Raw genomic sequence first — 20,078 nt, 5'->3', positions numbered from 1 at the left:
TGTGCTTTCACCGCCAGTGTAGCCTCTCGCCTTTTTTCGGAAGACGCGAGTGCCTGCGAATTTCATGCTGCTACCTGTTACCCTGTCTAGGCCTGCTGTATTTCCCTTCATGGCCAAAAATGCATCACAGGGAGAGGGCATAAACACCAATTGTGTAGTAACAGCAGAATATGAACCACAATGCACTGGAATGGCCATGCCAAAATGGAGCGGAGTTGTAATTTGATGACATGGAGCTAAGCCAAGCAAGGGCGAGGGCTTCAGTATTCTTGTCGCTCTGTCAGTTTCCTGATTCGTGGCTCAGCGATTCTTATGCCTTGTTTTGATAGAACTGTTGCTTCTTAACATCTTACATTTATATCGCTCATGTCATCCAAGGTTTCTCTTCATCTTTCTGTGCTGCCTTTATAGCGCGAGTGTCTTGAGGGAACTCCCAGGCCTCCTCTCCCGAGGTCTCTTCAGCTGCTGCTCATTCTGTATTTCTACTTCAGAGGTCTCACGGTGCTCCGTGTCTTTTCCTCAAAGTCACTCCTATCTCCAGGGCTTTTTTTTGAGGGGGTACTTGGGGGTACTGCGTACCGGCAGCTTTTCCATTGTCTGCTAAAATTGACCCATGGACCCTAAGTTTTAATGAAAGATCTCAGGCTCTACACACCAATTCTGCCTTGTCATAGATTCTGTGACTGGTTGCAGGGGGCCTGGCTATTGTGAGGTGGGTCCCTCAGTGATCACTCCATCCCCGAAGGGTGGCCTGGCATTTGAGTACCGGCACCTTTTTAGCTAGAAAAAACACACTGCCTAATTCACACATAAAAACAGGCACTCTCAAACTATAATGCCTTCTTTTCTGTTATATACACACTGCTGTTCCCAGGGTGGAGATGGGTGGAGCAGAGCACAATCGGTGCCAGTACATGATTGTTGCAGTTGTCCGGGTTTTGGAATCGACATTTCCAGCTGTCGTGCTATGAGGTCTGCAGTTTGTCTTTATATAGTGGGTTCTTAAACCTGATTGATTGGGGTTTGGAGGCGGGTGATTTCCTCAGGAAGGTGGGAGATTAACGGATTTTTCTTCCTCAATTTTCCGCTGAAGTCACAAATTTGAATTTTGGCGGGAAAATGGGGCAACGGAAAAATGTGACCAACAAACGTTCCTGCCAGAATTCAAATATATGACCAGCGGACTGTTGCCTTAGTGTCCTTCTGAAATCTCCCACCTACCTGAAGAAACTACCCACCTTAAACCCCAACTAATCAAGTTTGAGAACCTACTATATAAAGACAAACTGCAGACTTCACAGGATACCCTGAAGAAATCCCCAGCACAATGGCTGAAACATCATTTCCACTTACTTAGACACAACTAAATCCAGTCAACTGCAACAGTTACGACGCCAGCCATGGAAGCCTAGGAGAATACCAGTGTGTATGCTTATGCTACAGTGTCATCCATGCAGGGAGAAAGCCTAAGAAGTTCGGTGTTGCATCCCTCACACTGCCAGAAAAGCCAAACACTGTCCTGTGTTCAGATACTGTGCCATGCCTCACTTATATCTCACAGAGATATATTTAAATAGTAGGAAATCTCAAAAGAGTAGTACAGGATACATGAAATCAAACAGAAGAAGAAATACAGAAATAGATATAGACTAACTAGGAAAGCAATAGATCTGAGAAATATTTGTGGTCTCAGTTCATCTCCCAGATTCTTCTGTTGCTCATTTCTCCTCTTGTGTAATCATGCTTTGTAAGTGACCTTATGGGTTTCCTATCTTTTCCATGCTTCTTCACCTGCTCCACATGTTATGCAGAGGAGTTGGTTTTATTCTGAAAGCTTTCATCCATCACCCCTATCATCTGGTTCAACTCTTGTCCATTTGTGATCTCGTGTATTCACCAAAGACCATAGTCCCCCTTTCAGACAAATGCAGATTGTCACTATCTTATAATGCATTTAATCTCCCTTAGCATCCTCACCAGACCAGTCCAGAACCTGTGGGTTGTGCCTGTTGACCAACAGATAGAAACAGAATACTGAACAATATTTGGTTCACTGGAAAAATGTTTTGCAGAAGGGTGACCATTAGCTAGCTAGACGGTAGGAATGCATTGATTACCAAAGAAAGGATTTGTACAGAACTAGTATAACCTGACAATGGCCAAAGTAGGCCATGTTGTACAAGAGACACATAGCACACCAGTATTCAAACCTACTTTATATGATCACTGTGGACTTGAACATCAGGTTATACTGTGCATGCTGGATGAATAATAGTCTTCTAATGGTAAGAGCAACAGGCTGAGGACCAGGGAACATTTTTTGCTGATTTAGTGGATGTGAATAGTAGAATAAAATTGTTATCAATAGAAATCAAACAAAATAAAACATGGAAAAGAAAATAAGATGATACCTTTTTTATTGGACATAACTTAATACATTTCTTGATTAGCTTTCGAAGGTTGCCCTTCTTCGTCTATTGATAACCTTAAGAGTGGACTAACACGGCTACCACACTCCTCTACTTTAGAATAAAATTGAAAATTGTTTTAGATCCGCTAGACGTTTATTTTCTGAGGGAGGTTTTTGACCCATGATTACAGATGGACCAACCACATTTATTGAGTGCTGGAATTTGAATCAGCAGGGTGTGTGGGTTTAGGTCGTTATGAGGTCTTTTTCTCCCTATTTTTTTTATGAATCATATTTTTGAGAAATAGTTCCTTTGAAATCAGACTCTGTTCCTGCAATTGTGCAAGAAAAATATATTTAGATAGGTTCTACTCAAATGATGGTATACTGATCCTGAAGGTTGTAGTTGAGAACCAGGGAAGCCAGGTTCAAATCCCACCATGGCTCCTCCTGATGACTGGGCAAGTTACTTAAGGTTCCATTGCCACTGGTAAGCACTCAGATTGTAAGCAACTGGGACAGGGATATATCTACTATATAGCATACCTTAAGCTAAATCCAAAATTCCTTCCCTTATAAATTATGCACTTGACTTTTAAATGATTTTTCATTTCTGCATTTAATTTTAAAAAATGTTTTCATTTGTTTCTTGTACTGCATTATTAGCTGAAAAGGCAATTCATGCATTTTAAATTAAATTACTAAAAATACACTTGTTGATATGTGGCAATTCCTGCTGCCCTGAAGGGTAAGGCAGCTCAATGTTTCCTCCTGCCAGGCAGTCAGGATTTATTTAAAACAAACAAATGAACACCACCCAACCATTTGACTGCCACATGAAATACCCTCTAGCTTTATCACTCTACCATCTTACAGCTGTCTTTGCTCTTTCTGACTGATCCTTCCACCCTGTGGCTTGAAAAACCCAGAGCTGGGGTGTAAAAGTGAGAAACAGATCCAGGGGTTACCATTGCCCAGGGGAGGATGAAAAATGAGTTGTCTCCTGCCGCATGCTGTTCGATCTGACAGGCTTTATCACGCCCTCAACTCCTCTGCAGATGTGGAAGAGAATAGGGTCTCGGCCTCACAGTCCCCCTTACTCCTAATGCAAGTAGATTCCTCACAAAGTCATTAATGCACTGCGGAGACCATTTTCAGCGGATGAAATGGATAGGTCACATGGCCTTTATCTGCCGTCATTTTCTTTGTTTCTATGTATCATGAATGTTGGATGGTGTCCGTTCCGTTTCCAGAGACAGACCCCCAAACTCAGTCTGTACATTAGTATTTACAACATGTTATTTCCCAGCCGTTCTTATCTCAGTGAGAATGTTTTCTCTGAAGGAGTCTGTTGCTCGTATACTATATTTATTTATTAATGATATTTATAGTCCATATGATCCCAAACTGGCTCGGGTTCAATGTGGCTTACAAGCATTGACTAACAATAAAAGGTTAAATTAAAAGTAAGCATAGATTATTACTATCAGAGAAGCATAGAAGACAAATGATATCGTTAACGGGTGAATCATATTTTGTCGTTATTAAAAGCAGTAGTCATCGAGGATGTCTTCAGCATTTTGCGGAAGGACATACACTGTGGGCCTTGTTTTTTTTTTAGGGGAGATTGACCACAAAATATGAAGGAACGCTCTATACATGCAGACCAAAGAATAGGGTGGGTAGGTTCTTCCCAAATACACAAGGGAGATGTAATGGTTCTCATGTTGAGTCTTTTGACACATTTTCAATAAAATATCAAGTACAAGAACCATTGCATCTCCCTTCTGAATTTGGGAAGAACCTACCCACCCTACTCTTTGGTCTGCGTTTTTTTTTTTAGGGGGTACATTTTTCAAACTGCCAGCGCATACTTTGTATCACTGTTACCTATGGCAAATTTACATGTAAGTCACTTGGAAGTAGGTTTTTGCTGGAAAAACACACAGATGGCATTTTTAAAATTTTAGGGGTAAGTACTTACAGGGCTGGAATCACTGCAGAAGCCCCACTGGGAGGGAGTTTCAGCTCTCAAGCAGCGATGGTACCTAGTGAATGGATACAGGGCTCTTGACTGCAGGATTTAGGAAAGAGCTTTTGGTGTGTGTGGTACCCCTCGCCCAGCTCAGGACTGTCACTGCAGTGACTGCACTGGGTGAGTTAGGCCAAGCCTAAAAAATAAGACAAAAAAAATGTGAATGAAAGTCCATGGCATTGGATCCTATTCCTGTGCTTCTTTGGCGTCTTGGAAGTTTGCCCTGGGTACACCGTGGCCAGAAAAGGTACAGAGAAGGACGACAAAAATGATAAAAGGGGATGGGACGACTTCCCTATGAGGAAAGGCTGAAGCGTCTTGGGCTCTTTAGCTTGGAGAAAAGACGACTGAGGGGAGATATGATAGAGGTCTATAAAATAATGAGTGGAGTAGAACAGGTAGATGTGAATCATTTTACTCTTTCCAAATTTACTAGGACTAGGGGGCATGTGATGAAGCTACAAAGTAGTAAATTTAATACGAATTGGAGAAAATATTTCTTCACTCAACGTGTAATTAAACTCTGGAATTCATTGCCATAGAATGTGGTAAAGGAAGTTAGCTTAGCGGGGTTTAAAGAGGGTCTGGATGGCTTCCTAAAGGAAAAGTCCATAGACCATTATTAAATTGACTTGGGGAAAATCCACTGCTAATTTCTGGGATAAGCTGCATAAAATGTATTGAACTTTTTCGGGATCTTGCCAGGTATTTGTGACCTGGATTGGCCACTGTTGGAAACAGGATGCTGGGCTTGATGGACCTTTGGTCTGTCCCAGTGTGGCAACACTTATGTACTTATATGTACAGCAGGGTAGAGATTTTGATGCACAGGGCTTTCCTTATAACTGGTAGCTCTCACCATCGCTGCATTATGTCTCCCGGCACAGAGAAACAGCTCACTGCCCGACGAGAACAATGTGATGCGGCTGCAAGAGGAGCTGAAGGCCCTGATCGTGCGAGAAGCCGAGGCGGTGAAAGCCATGAAGGAACAGCAGCAGCAGGTGAAGGAACTGAACGAGTGCTGGCAGGTAAGATATGGAGACAACCATGCGCCTTGCTCCTCTCTCCCATATGAAGTCTCTCCTACTCTTACACTCACCCTTCTCTTACACAGCCTCGACTCAACGAGCGCAGGCAGGCGAGATACATAGATATGCGCGTGAGCGTACGTTTTACCTCCCCTCCCTCATATATGCACAACTCTCTCCCCAGTGGTATTTAAAAAAAAAAAAAAAAAAGTACAAATTTGCACCAGCCACAGCCTCTACTTTCCAGGCCAGTTGCAGCTGGGAAAAGGAAGCAAAGTTCAGAAAGATTCCAGGTTGACCATCTGACAAAACTCATTAGTGCAGTGCCAAACAGAAGGCAAATTGAGAGCAAAGGAAAAGAACCTCTCGCAGACGGTGTCCAAAAATGTCTTTATTAAAAAGTTCTTCTAAAACAGTGAGCGAGACCCGACACAATTCATGTTTCGGCCTAAACGGCCTGCATCAGGGGTCTAGGAAATTATCTTCAATACGTATTCCTAGATTGGTCGTCAAATGGCAAGATCTCCGCACGTACTTTCTGAGAAACCACCGTTCGGAGATTTTTGCCGTTTCACCACCAATCTAGGAACACGAATTGCAGGATAATTTCCTAGACCCCTGATGCAGGATGTCTAGGCCGAAACACGAGTCGTGTTGGGTCTTCAAAACTCATCAGTACCACCACTCTGCATCACACCCAATCCCACCCCCTCCCCCAGATCTGTCCTCCAGTGCACCATGCATACACACATACACTGCTCATTTCCTTTTCTCTTCTGCCTACATAATAACCCGTGCAACTCCGTTTCACACCATACACAGCTCTCAGGCTCCCCCCAGCTCCTTCTGTCTCCTACACCACATACATAAATCCCCTCTCTTTAAGGCACAGATACTTCTCTATCCTTCCCCTCGCATATGACATGCAACTTTATCCCATTCCGTACGCACAAACCCTATCCACCACCACTAGCACATCGCTCCTTCTCATACCATGCCCAAACAACCCTCTTCCACCACTGTTTCCCCAGCACTATCCAAGGTTATTTGCATTTAACAGTGTCACACCTTTGGTGTTTGCCTGCAGCATTGAGTCCTCATTTTCAGAGAAAATTACTCAACGTGTAATTAAACTCTGGAATTCGTTGCCAGAGAATGTGGTAAAGGCGGTTAGCTTAGCGGTGTTTAAAAAGGTTTGGACAGCTTCCTAAAGATAAAGTCCATAGACCATTATTAAATGGAATTGGGGAAAATCCACTGTTTCTGGGATAAGCAGTATAAAATGTTTTGTACTTTTTTGGGCTCTTGCCAGTTATTTGTGACCTAGAGTGGCAACTGTTGGAAACAGAATGCTGGGCTTGATGGACCTTTGGTCTGTCCCAGTATGGCAATACTTATGTATGTAAAATGTGCATCTGGTCCCCTACAGGCTCACACGTCTCGAGGCGGCGGAGGCCGCTGGAAGGACTCCCCTCGGAAGAATGCACTGAATGAGCTGCAGGACGAACTGATGACGGTGCGCCTGCGAGAGGCCCAGGGCCAGGCGGAGCTCAGAGAGCTACGGCAGCGAACTGTGGAGCTGGAGAGCCAGGTGAGAAGCTGCAGGAAGCGCCAGAGCTGTCTCACCTAGCCATAGATGGCTAAGCACGAGAACATATTTCCCTTCTCCACACACGTCATTGCTTTCATGCCGTGGATGTGGATGTCATTGTGGATGTCCTGAAAACCTGACTGGCAAAGGGGTAATACAGGACTGGACTTTCTCACTAGTATAGGAGATCTGCCTGTGAGGGTAGAAGGATGAACAGCCCCCCCCCCCCCCCCCCCAGGAACCTTAAAGATGGCTTGGGATCCTTTCAATACTCATTTTATTAGAAGTGACGCAACAGCTGCAGAAGCGAGACATGAGTTTGGATCCCCGTTCCCCCCCCCCCCCCCCCCCCATTGTCTTTTGCTTGTAAAGATTGGATTTAGAATAAACATGTCCCCAGGATCAGGTTACCTGAAGTCAGAGCAAACAGTTAATAGGAGCTGTGTTTCTGCTTGTGATGAGATTCAGTATCATATAACTCTCATTTTGCAGTTGTGAAAGACGACAGGTATTAATGCTAGGCTGCAGGACAGCAGCCTGAAACTAAATTGCATCCAGTAGCTAGCCATACTAGAAGCCTGCTTATGCCATTTTCCAGTGCCCCTGTGATGGAAGAAAAATAGCCACTCCTTACATATTTCTGGAGAATTGCTATCCTCTCATGTGTTGCAGAAAGAACACATTCTGTGCTTTGAATTCCACTTCTTCCCTGCAGGAATTGGGTTTGCAGAAATAGGGATTTGAGGTAGGATGAAGCAGAAAAGGCTGTTGGAAGTTCATGACCTGATAATTTTTTCTCCCCCCCCCCCCCCCAAACAGAACCAAATAAACAGTAACCTCTTGAATCGGAGGGAGCAAGAGTGCGTAGGACTACAAGAGAAGCTACAGAGCATCACGGCCCAGAATAAGGGGCTCCAGACGCAGCTCAGTGAGACCAAGCGCAAGCATGCAGTGTCAGAGTGCAAGGTGCGTGCAGGAACGTGGGGGGGGGGGGGGGTGGAGTGGCAGGTGTGTGGGAGGGAGGACAAGGACAAAATGCCAAGGATGCAGGAGGTCTGAGGAGGGGACAGACTGTTCAATGTTCGGGTGAGAGGACACTTTCATCCTGTACAGACTGTAGCTGATTTTCAAAAGGAAATCAGGTCTATTGTTTTAGCAGCCACAAGGTAAATGCATCTGGGTTCTTTGAACCATCTATTTACATAGGCAGCTATTTGGGTGGGGAGATGGTGGCAAATGAGCTGTTTCCTCCTCCCAACTAAACATGCTCACAGGAATGCCTCTATCACAGTTAAAAGGGTAAAGGAAAACAGTTTGCAGACCAGCCTTTTTATCCACTAAACAACTTTGAAACTCGCATCTTTATGTCTATTTGGTACTGTTATACTGCGAAAATGTACATGATAATATTGCTAATAATGAACCACCTGCATCCCAGGACCTCTGATTTCACCCTTCTAACTCTTCCTGTCTTATCTTTCGATGTCAGAGCAAGGAGGAAGTGATGGCGGTGCGGCTGCGGGAAGCGGACAGCATGGCCGCTGTTGCAGAAATGCGGCAGCGGATAGCAGAGTTGGAGATTCAGGTGAGGGGAGAAGGGTCGATGCAGCATCAGAGGGAAACGATCAAAAGTTTTCTCTGTATAAAGATAAGTGGCCGGGCCCTGGGTCAGTGGTCCAGCGGTGGCATCTCGTGCAGTTGGCCCAGTTTTGGATCTCTGACCGGTTGGCGATACAAGGGCAGGGATCACACACACTGCTGCCTCCTTTCCAGTTGGGAGGGCTGTGGCTTCTGGAAAGAAGTGGGATTTTAGCTTCTAAACTGGATTGATAATGAGAATAGAGGGAAAATCCCCAGGGTAGCTGCGAACGAAGGCCTCTGGCACCAGTCTGAGACGCTAAAGGACAAAATTAAAAATGACCATTTCTTCAGAGAGGGCTGTGTACCCTTTTACCATCCTGTTCATGCATTTGCTGCTTTGGTTTCTGGGCACTTAACAGTTGTATGTCACTGTACAGAAAGAAGAAGGCATGATCCAGGGGGAGCTGAACAGTTCCGACTCTTCCCAGTACATCCGAGAGCTGAAGGATCAGATTGAAGAGCTGAAGGCAGAGGCAAGTGCAGAGAGACTAGAAGAAGAAGAAAATAAAAAAAGCATATCTCTTCTCTCCCTTCATATTTTGCTCACTTTCTTGTTACCTTCGCAGGGGTCAGTTCGATACAGGGTATCCTACGGGTGCACCTTTTGTTCCCTGTGAAGCTCTCTGTGCTATGACTCTTGAGTTCAGGAATCTGATACCAAGTTGGCATCGCAGCCCCCTGGCACAAATGGACATTGGTGGCATGGGATCCTTTGTCCGTAGCACCATGGTTTAGCGGGTGGGTGAATGCACTAAGGGAAATGGCTTCTTTCTATGGGTTATTTATTCAAATGTAGTGGATCACATCCCTATGAGGAAAGGCTAAAGGGGCTAGGGCTCTTCAGCTTGGAGAAAAGACAGCTGAGGGGAGATATGATAGAGGTCTAGAAAATAATGAGTGGAGTGGAATGGGTAGATGTGAAGCGTCTGTTTACTCTTTCCAAAAATACTAGGACTAAGGGGCATGCGATGAAGCTACAAAGTAGTAAATTTAAAACGAATCGGAGAAAAGTTTTCTTCACTCATCGTGTAATTAAACTCTGGAATTCATTGCCAGAGAATATGGTAAAGGCGGTTAGCTTAGCGGGGTTTTAAAAAGGTTTGGCTAACTTCCTAAGAGAAAAGTCCATAAGCCATTATTAAAATGGACGTGGGGAAAATCCACTGCTTATTTCTAGGATAAGCAGCATAAAATGTTTTGTACATTTTTGGGACCTTGCCAGGTATTTGTGACCTGGATTGGCCACTGTTGGAAGCAGGATACTGGGCTTGATGGACCTTTGGTCTGTCCCAGTGTGGCAGTACTTATGTTGATCTATAAACAATGTAGAAGACATAACTGCAGCATGTGTGGCTGAGCCATTAAAGCATTGGACTGCTTTTTTCTCTCTCAATAATAATAATAATAAAACTTTAATTTTAACCCACTGTATCTAATACAATTTGAGCAGGGAACAAAAAACATACATAATAAAATCTAAATCAAAAATAAATAATAACAAAGCAAAATCATACTTGATTACCGATGAATATAAACATCCAAACTATAAAACAGAGCATCATCCTTCCTATAATAATCTGTCCGAGTAAACAAACAGGTCTTTAAATCTCTCTTAAATAGGGCAATGTCATGGATTAAATGAAGCTCCAGAAGGTAGCGCATTCTATAATTTAGGGCCAACCACATAAAATGCAGAAGATCTGTATTTTTCTAAATGCATCTGCTTGAACGCCAATACTCCAAGTAACAGTTTCTGAGAAGATCTCAGGGCCACTCTTAAAAAAACTACTGAGCTGCTCTTTCCCTAAGTGTCGAGGAAATACAACTGTTCATGATTTTAAAAACTAACAGCAACATTTTGAACTGATTTTGAAATTTCACAGGAAGCCAATGAAGGGGACTATAAGGTGGGAGTCATGTGATCCTTCACTAATCACTCGTTCTATTGAATTTTGAGCAATTTGTAAAGATCTTAACTTCCTATAGCACCTATTAATAACCTAGTACAGTAATCAAATAGACAACAGACCCACTGACTGAACTATTTTACCTAAATACGAACTCTGTTCATGCTTGGCTCGGTCTTCATAAATGTACCTAATCCCAAGGGATTAGTTGGTCCATAAAACTTTTGTTCCATGTGTAATCTGCAAATACGTACGCTCAGAAAGGGCTGGCCAACCATTAGGCAAGGCTAGGCGGTTGCCTGAGTAGCTGCAGTCACATTAACTAAGAGAGCCATCAATGTGTATTCTTTCCTGCAGGAAGGGTGAGCGGTAGGGGGCAGCTTTTTACAGGATTGAAAGTTAATTGGGAGGGGGGGGGAGCGTAAGACTGAGGTTCACCTAGCTTACCCCTATATTACAACGCGTTTTGATTACTGTAACATTATTTATGCAGGCATTCCCAAAACCAACTTAAAAAGGTTACAAACAATTCAGAATACGGCTGCTCGAATCATCTGTCGAGCCTCAAGATATGACAGGGCTACACCACTTCTATATCGCCTTCATTGGCTTCCGATAGTTTATAGAGTAAAATTCAAGGTTCTCATTTTGACATATAAAGCGCTTCATTTAACGACTCCATCTTACCTTGCCAATCTTTCTATTCCATACACACTGACACGAACGCTCCGTTCACTCAATGACAATAGACTAGCGATTCCTCCACCCTCAAGGGCTAGATGGGAATCCACCTGTGCTTCAGCCTTTTTCTTTTTGTCCCCAGCACTGTGGAACTCCCTTCCAAAATCAATCAGGGAAGAAGAATCTTACACTCATTTCCGTCTATCTCTAAAAACGTATTTATTTTTAACTGCTTTTGAAATATGATATCTTCTGTTGATAAAGAAAACCACACAGGTATGACATAAATTGCTTTACGCAATAAGGAGGGCTATAATTTAGATAATTATGTATGGCTGATGAAAATGGCTGTCATCGTTATTATCTCTTGTATGGATGGATGCTTCGTTTATGCTATCCTATCAGAAAATGGATTTCCTAGTTTAAATTATATACTTTGTTATTGTATTTTTTTTAGTTGTGTAAACCGTTCTGATTTGCAAAGCAATAAGTGACGGTATAGTAAACAAATAAACGATACATCAGCCCTGTAGTGGGAGAGGGGAGTAGACGAAGGAGAAGAGAGATTGGGGTGGAGACTGGTGCTGTCAGCTTAATGATTCCTGTCACTAGAAGATGGTCAGAAAGCGAAAGAGGTAAAGGCAGAGAGAGACGGTGAAATCGGCCAGTCATACCGAGATTGCCGCTGTCAGGTTTTCATCTTGACTGGAGACAGAGACGGGAAAGATTTCTCGGGGTGTGTGGGCAGCTTGCAACCACCCTAGGAAAAAAAAATTGTTGTTTTTGTTTTTTTCCCCATAGTCAGATGAGTGTTGACAGAACTCAGCCAGCGGTATTTCATCTCCCCCCTTGTTTAGCATGCCATTGTGGTCATTGTGGTTTCTTGGCTCAGGTGGCAAGAAATCTGCTCTTCACACTACTCAAATAAGAGTTTCAGTGGCGAAACATGCGTGCAAGTTTGACACTGGTGTGCTAGATGAGAGGGCTACCTGCAGCCAGCAGCAGCCAGCGCCTGTGGCTTTTTTGAACATTGTCAGATTTGGCCCTGCCCCCCTTCCAAAAAAGACACCAGTGCGTTTGGGGATGGTACTGGTGGTAACATAGTAAGTGACGGCAGATAAAGACCTGTACGGTCCAGCCAGTCTGCCCAACAAGATAAACTCATTTCACATGGTATGTGATACTTTATACCCAAGTTTGATTTGTCTTTGCCATTCTCGTAGAAGTCTGCCCAGCACTGTTCTTGTACTAAAAGTTCTGAAGCTAACGTCGACGCCCCTTAAAATTTACCCTCCAGCCCATCCATATCTATTCAGTCACGATCAGGGTATAGACCATAAAAGTCTTCCCAGCACTGGTTTTGCTTCCCAATTACTGGTGTCGCCACCCAATCTCCGCTAAGATGCCATAGATCCATTCCTTCTAAACAGGATTCCATTGTGTTTATCCCACACATGTTTGAATTCCATTACCGTTTTCATCTCCACTACCTCCCGCGGGAGGGCATTCCACATATCCACCACCCTCTCAGTGAAAGTGAAAGTGACAGCAGGGTGACTAAACAGTACTCTCCAGCTGCATGAGTAAGTGGGCTAGCATGTAAATTCCAGGGGGGGCCTTCCGCTTACACATGCAACTTACAGAATGCAGTAAATACACATCCCTGCCGCGTTTATACAGCTGTGGTTACACTGAGGTATTCTAGTTTTCTGTAATGGAATCAGGGCACCCAGATGATAATGTCTCAGGGTGCCTACATGGAGACACCCAGTTAAAGAACTGCACCCCCAACCTTCTCCACCCTTGGAGCTATTCTGTGCTTGCCTCGTCTCTCCCACCATGGCTAGGGGGCTGTTCTATGCATTCAATACCCAGGAGAAGAGAGAGAATAAATGGCCGCTTTCAAACAAACAAACAAACAAACAGAAAAAGTCAACCACCAGCAATAGAAAAAAAGACGGCTGTACTTAACAGGGAGGTGCCATTTTGAGCACACAAGGAAATCCCCTGATGAAGCCTGATGGGTGAAATGGAGCCCCCCCCCCCCCCCCCCCACACACACACACTTTTGGGTCTTTTGTGAGATAAGTGCTCATTTTGCTGGATCCTTACTAAGATTTGTATATATGAGACTTAGAAGCTTATTTTCAAAGTTACATACCTGCTTATAATCGAATGAGAAAAACGCCCAAGTTCCGACCTAAATCGGGAGATGGACGTTTATCTCACAAAAACGAATAAAGCGGTATAATCGAAAGCCGATTTTTGGACGTTTTCAACTGCAATCCGTCGCGGATGCGGACAAAGTTGATGGGGGCGTGTCAGAGGTGTGGCGAAGGCGGAACTGGGGCGTGGTTATCTGCCGAACAGAGATGGGCGCATTTCACCGATAATGGGAAAAAAGTATGCGTTTTTAGCTAGAATTTAGGACACTTTTCCTGGACCCTGTTTTTTCACGAATAAGGCCCCAAAAAGTGCCCTAAATGACCAGATGACCACTGGAGGGAATCGGGGATGACCTCCCCTGACTCCCCCAGTGGTCACTAACCCCCTCCCACCACAAAAAATGAAGTTTCTCAACTTTTTATTTTCACCCTCAAATGTCATACCCAGCTCCCTGACAGCAGTATGCAGGTCACTGGAGGAGTTGTTAGGGGGTGCAGTGGACTTCAGGCAGGTGGACCCAGGCCCATCCCCCCTACCTGTTACAATTGTGCTGCTTAATGCTTATTAGTCGTCCAACCCCCCCCCCAAACCCACTGTACCCACATGTAGGTGCCCCCCTTCACCTCTTAGGGCTATAGTAATGGTGTAGACTTGTGGGCAGTGGGTTTTGAGGGGGATTTGGGGGGCTCAACACACAAGGGAAGGGTGCTATGCACCTGGGAGCTCTTTTACCTTTTTTTTTTGTTTTTGTAAAAGTGCCCCCTAGGGTGCCCGGTTGGTGTCCTGGCATGTGAGGGGGACCAGTGCACTACGAATCCTGGCCCCTCCCACGAACAAATGCCTTGGATTTATTCGTTTTTGAGCTGGGCGCTTTCATTTTCCATTATCGCTGAAAAACAAAAATGCCCAACTCACACATTGTTGAATAAAACATGGGCGTCTATTTTTTCCCAAAATACGGTTCGGTCCGCCCCTTCACAGACCCGTTCTTGGAGATAAACGCCCATGGAGATAGGCGTGTTCGTTCAATTATGCCCCTCATAGTAACCTATATGCTTTGAAAATAGGCCTCATAGTAACCTGTGTAACGTCATGTCTTCATGCTTTGAAAATGAGCCTCTTAGTGTTCACATCATAGGATCCTTATTTAAGTGCAAGAGAGTTGGAATATGCACCAAAAAATGAAAGAAAAAAAATCCCCAAAGCTTAAAAATGTAGTTAAACCTGGGAATGAAATTGGACTCAAACGGGACGGCATTTATATTGAGCCAGCATACTGTTAAGTGGCTATAGAAGCGACTTCCGAGGTCGTTTCTTCCTGTTAATCAGTTAAATTCACCCTCTCCTTTATTCCACACATCCAGCACCCTCTGACTTTTCTCTTCATTTCTTCAGAACTAATCCCCAGGCTTTCTTGAAGTCTGTAAATGATTTCCCTGTGGCAGTTGCTTCGTGCACCCCCTGCCCTTTCCAGGAGGAAGTATTTCGCTAGGTTACTATTGCTCATTGACCCCCCACCCCCCGGGGTATTTCTCTCTGGCAAAACCCTCTTTTGATTCATTAAGTCTTGTGAACTGTCATGCTTCCATGAAGCCATGTTTTTTGGTGATGATCATTTCAGTATGTTGATCATCATTAAAAACAGAGCCTAGGGGACACTCCATTATATTACACGGATATACTTTTTAAATAAATAGGAGGAAATATTTTTTTTCACTCAACGAAGAGCTGGAACTCGTTGCCGGAGGATGTGGTAACAATGGTTAATGTATCTGGGTTTAAAAAAAGGTTTTGACAAGTTCCTGGAGGAAATGTCCATGAGATAGACATGGGGGAAGCTGCTGATTGCCCTGGGATTGGTAGCATGGAATCTTGATACTATTCTTAGGGATTCCGGAATGTTGGTACTCTTTGGGTTTCTGCCAGGTACTTGAGACCTGGATTGGCCACCATTGGAAACAGGATACTGGGCTAGATGGACCATTGGTCTGACCCAACATGTCTATTCTTATGTTCTTAACATGGCCTCATGGAAGCGTGCCCGAGTTTATGAGACTTAATGAATCAAAATAGGATTTTGCCAACAGAGAAATAACCAAAGCAGGGGGGGAGGGGGCCTAAAGACTGACTTTGTCCATAACATTTGTTTTGATTCCAAGTTTCCATTATGCCCAGCTTCACTTTAACTCATGGTGTCTCCCTGTCTTCTCTTCCCTCAGATCAGACTCCTGAAAGGGCAGAATCCATACGAAGGTCAAAGGGCATTTGACAACATTCACATCGTGAACCACATGACAGGGGAGGACGACGAGGACTCCCTTCATTCTTCGGACGACGAGTTGCTCTCCTGCCCCATGGTGGTAGGGACCTTGCAGGACGTACTCTATCCCCTTTCGCCCCGCAACTCCAGCTTCCTGCGCCCCATGGAGCATCCCGCTAAAGACAGCGAGGGCAGCAGCGAGAGCGACGAGCCAGAGGATCCTCTCCCCGTCAAGAGCCTGGATGTCTCCAGAGAGTGAGCAACTGGCACGCACAAGAGCCTGTTCCCTCTCCAGCTATCAACGCAAGCGTCGGGAGGTTTGCAACACTCCGAGAAACATGCTTACATGTGAGATGATCAGTGCTCTGTTCCTACTGTTTAACGAGGGTGACACCCAGTGAGTTTCTGTTGACTGGAAACCTCTATCCTAAAGGCAACTTTTGAGGATTTGAACTTCCATCTCACGGGACCTTCTGACTTTACAAGCAAAAGATATAGTTTTAGTTTGGATTTTTTTGCACTGCTGGATTATTTTTTCCATTTTTTTAACCTTTCAAACCACAGTATCTCCAGTATTAAAACGTAGACTTTGTGGAGGGTTCTCTTGTAGGACATTTTGCACTTCAAACTTTGAGACACGCAGGATCATGAAGCAGTCTCTCTGTTACAAGAATGGCTGTCTTGTTTATTTTTGTTTTTACCTGGAAGTGAAGCGTGTGACTGGAAGGGTGGGGAGGAAAAGTTGGCAGTTTTAAGTTTGTCAGCAAAAACCCCCCACTGGGACCAGCTTGAGCCTGCTCAGTAAGACAAGGATGTGCCCAAGCCTTGTACACTAACCAAGATGGTAACATCTCTTAATGTCTGTCAGTTTCTCACTGCCCTTGCTACCCCAGACCCCCATCCTATGCCGTCATTAGTAATCAAAACGGAAACTGAGAACATGGAAATGATTTTTTTCTCTTGTTTTTGTGTTTTAGTTCAAACATTTTTTCACTACTGTTTTTGATTTTGGCACGCAGTGCCCGTTGTAAGCTTTGAAGTAGACCCGATGAATCCAAAATGGGCCGAGAGAAATAGGTTCTACTGTGCATTCCCGGCCAGGCTCCTATTTCCCTCGTTCCCCATTATAAATCCACCCTACCAAGACTTTCCCATCTTCAACTACATATTACTGATAAAGTGAGCACTTTTCTCAGTCCCATCCCTGCTGTTACGTCCAAATTTGCACAGGTCATATTTCCAGATATTGCAGGGTCGACCGAGCTAAGGAAGCCTGAGCTGTGTTCTCTTTTATGTGCGAGGAAAAAGACTCCTCCCAGTGTGGGATGTTCGGAGCTCTGCAGGCAGAAAGTCGACTGACTTATGGTCAGGAAACTTGGCATGGAAGGCTAACAGGGAGTGGATTCTTTCTGGAGATCAGCAGGGCTGAGTAACGGTACACCCGAGTTCTGTGTATTGTGAGAAGAAAAATGTGTGTCTGTCCACGTAAGAACATCCAGGCCAAAGCCTGGTAGCTGCGGCTCACTCCATTCATAATTTCGAGTTCCTGCTCAGTGGAATGGCCTTTTTAATGAGTTCCTTTTGGAACATTAATTTTGGATTATTATGTTTTGTTTTTTATTTCACTTTTTAAAAATCAAGTTTTCTCTCCGGTTCCCTCTTTAAAGGCTCACAGTTTTGTTTTGTTTTTAATGTTGACAGATTGCACCTAAATGAAGATTTGTCCAGTAACTTGTTAACGGGAGATATAGACTTTGTAATACTGCTTGGATTGAAGTGACGCCAGGGGTGCTTTTAACATCTTCCTATAACTCCTTTTTAAGTGCCAATAATTTACAAAAAAGTGTGTGTGGGGGGGGGGGGGAGAGTCCTTTTAAGAGATCCTATTTATTGACCAAAGACTAGGCAATATGATCCCCTCAATGTGCAATCTCTGAGTCATACACATTTCCTGCCAAATTTTGTGTTCAACAAACTGATGAGAGGTGCTGTCAAACCTTGCATGACGATTTGCAGTGCACAGTACCGCATCAAAAGCTTTGGGTCTGCAGAATCTCAGTCCAACTAGCAGGAGCCAGAAAGGAGGAGGCAAAGGGGTCTGGAGTTCCCCCCTCCCCTGGGGTATTAGAGGCTAGGTTTTAAACTGCACTTTCCTGAAAGTATGTTCATTTTTGTCAAAAAAAAAAAAAAAGGTGAAAAATAATAAATTGGAGTTCGCCTTCTGAACCTGGTTGCTGGAGGCAGCCCGGCTCCTCCCCCGGGGAGCAGTAGCCCTGTGAAAGTGATCAGCTCAGCTGCCCTACATCTAAATGTAGGCTACATTGATTTCTTGCTATACATAAAGTGTCCTTGCAAATCCAAGACTTGTACATTGACTTGCCCAGGGCCTCTGGGTTACCAGCTTCGGTTTACTTAAAGCAAGCCTTGCAGCGAACCCTTGAAATTCCCACTTTAACATGGAGACTGGCATGGGTGAACCCCTTGGATAACCTGTTACAGAGTAGAATAATAAGCAGGGAATAGAGGTAGGAAGGCTGATCGCAGCCCTTTCAGAAAATTAGCAAGAGGATGAAATGTTCTACTGATGTCCAAGCGACAGGTGACTTACTGGGCTTTCGAGGAAAAGCACTCCATCCGATAGTGTCTGCAGCCAGTTAGATGAGCGATATGAGAAGTGCAATATTCAGCAAAAGCCAATAGCAGCCGCCAGTTCCCGATGATTAACGACACCACTGCCGAGTCACCTCTGGAAGTTTTTGTAATGTTTCACTGGCTGCTTTGGTTTCCTTAATGACACCGGCCAGCTGGGCAGAGCCCCTACCGGATCCATTTCTCTCCTTCCCTTTAACAAGTTTCTCAACCAGCTATTGTATTTATGCTTCGGAGTTTTCTATTTCGACAATTTGTTTTTCTCAGATGGGAGGAAACGTCATAGTTATTGTGGAACTAGGTCTTGTACTTGTGGTGATACACTGGAACCATCCGGGGTGAATATTGTAGGGGTGGTGCCAGAACAACCTTTTCTGTCCATTTCTTGAGTTACTAGTTTGAATAAGCTGTTACAGTAAGGTTAGCCCAGTAGCAGTGCTATTTGCCGCCATACAGTATGTTTCTAATAACTTGCAATTGTATGTCTTGCCACTAAGTTGCAGAATATAATGAACCTCCCCATCTCTTGAGTTTACGCCTTCCATTGGTGAGTTTAAAAGTCAGCTGGTGGAATCAAAGTTGACCTCTACCAGATCTTTTCTTCCTACCAGTACCTTTTCCATATTCATAGATCCACACCACATGTGGTAAAAAATTCTCCCTGAGTCTACAGTGTTTATCTTCTGTTATTTTAATGTATTACATTTATAACCCACTTCTCACCTTCCCAGTATTATATCTTGTCCGTAGTTTACCCGAGGTGAGAAGGCCCTTTAAAGTGCTTTGTAGCCATTTTCTAACAGATTGGCCAAGCCATAACTTGAAATATTTCAAGCCCGTTCCCCTGTTTTCCATTAGAGTTTAAATCCTGTTCCCAGGCTGCCATACGAGTGGAGGTAGGATCCACAGCTGATAGCAGTGCATATATCTTTTAGACTAAGCCCTTTACTAAGCAGGTCTTCAAATCGTGCAGTTGAGGTATTTTATTCCAGACCACAAAACTCCTCAGAGTACAGAAAATCCAAATTTTAGGGTTCAAATTTCTGTTTTCAGCTTGAACTGACCCCCCCACCCCCCCAAATAGTATTTTTTTTTTTTTTTTTACAAATTGTCCAACCCTACAGCGACCTTGCTGTCTGCCCGTCTTTTGAATGCTACACCCTCAAATACTGGTGAAAATCCTCTATTAAACATTGTAGGCTCCCACACGGAGGGGAAGGCCTGTAAGTGAGTGAAGTAAGCAGGAACAAGGTGCCATGAGCTTACAGGGCCCACTCGTTGATAAACCATCACACCCCATGCGTTCTCCGTGCAATGATCATGTTGCTTCTGCTTAAAGCATTGAAAGCATTCTAAAGTCTTGTAACCCTGCTTTTACAATTGAGCCAACCTACTTTGGCAGAGGGTCCATATGGGAGGGCTGCAGGTCATTCAGGGATGGGCTACATCAGTTTATATATTGCCCTGGATTTCTAAATAATTTAAGAGAAGTGGGACAGGAGCTGCTCGGGCTGACCCTCATGACCTGAAATCATTTCATAACTTAAAGTTGTAGAGAGAGATATGGAATCTCTCTTAACTCAAGATACAGATGATGCTTAAGTAACCTAAATTCTTATGTGACACCCTCTTCTTGTTATATTGTTCACTTTCTTCCCAAGCTTATCCTAGTGAATAACCCTTTCCAGTTATTTCCTTTAATATAGTTAC

The 20,078-nt window shown here is 44.1% G+C and overlaps 1 protein-coding gene across 1 annotated transcript in view; it reads left to right on the top strand.

Moving 5' to 3' along the window:
- The window catches only part of EVI5L (ecotropic viral integration site 5 like), a 114,757-nt gene extending 96,865 nt beyond the window's left edge, over positions 1-17,892 (top strand). The window contains 7 exon segments of the mRNA XM_030197155.1: positions 5,333-5,473; positions 6,903-7,064; positions 7,884-8,030; positions 8,554-8,649; positions 9,083-9,178; positions 15,679-15,949; positions 15,952-17,892. Of these exon segments, the coding sequence (XP_030053015.1) occupies positions 5,333-5,473; positions 6,903-7,064; positions 7,884-8,030; positions 8,554-8,649; positions 9,083-9,178; positions 15,679-15,949; positions 15,952-16,076 (1,038 nt within the window). The 3' untranslated portion in view covers positions 16,077-17,892.
- Positions 17,893-20,078: the final 2,186 nt, after the last annotated feature.

This window comes from Microcaecilia unicolor, chromosome 3, assembly GCF_901765095.1.
Source record: "Microcaecilia unicolor chromosome 3, aMicUni1.1, whole genome shotgun sequence".
Classification (NCBI taxonomy): Eukaryota; Metazoa; Chordata; class Amphibia; order Gymnophiona; family Siphonopidae; genus Microcaecilia; species Microcaecilia unicolor.
Note: the sequence above shows the minus strand (reverse complement) of the source record. Positions and strands in the feature narration are given on the sequence as shown.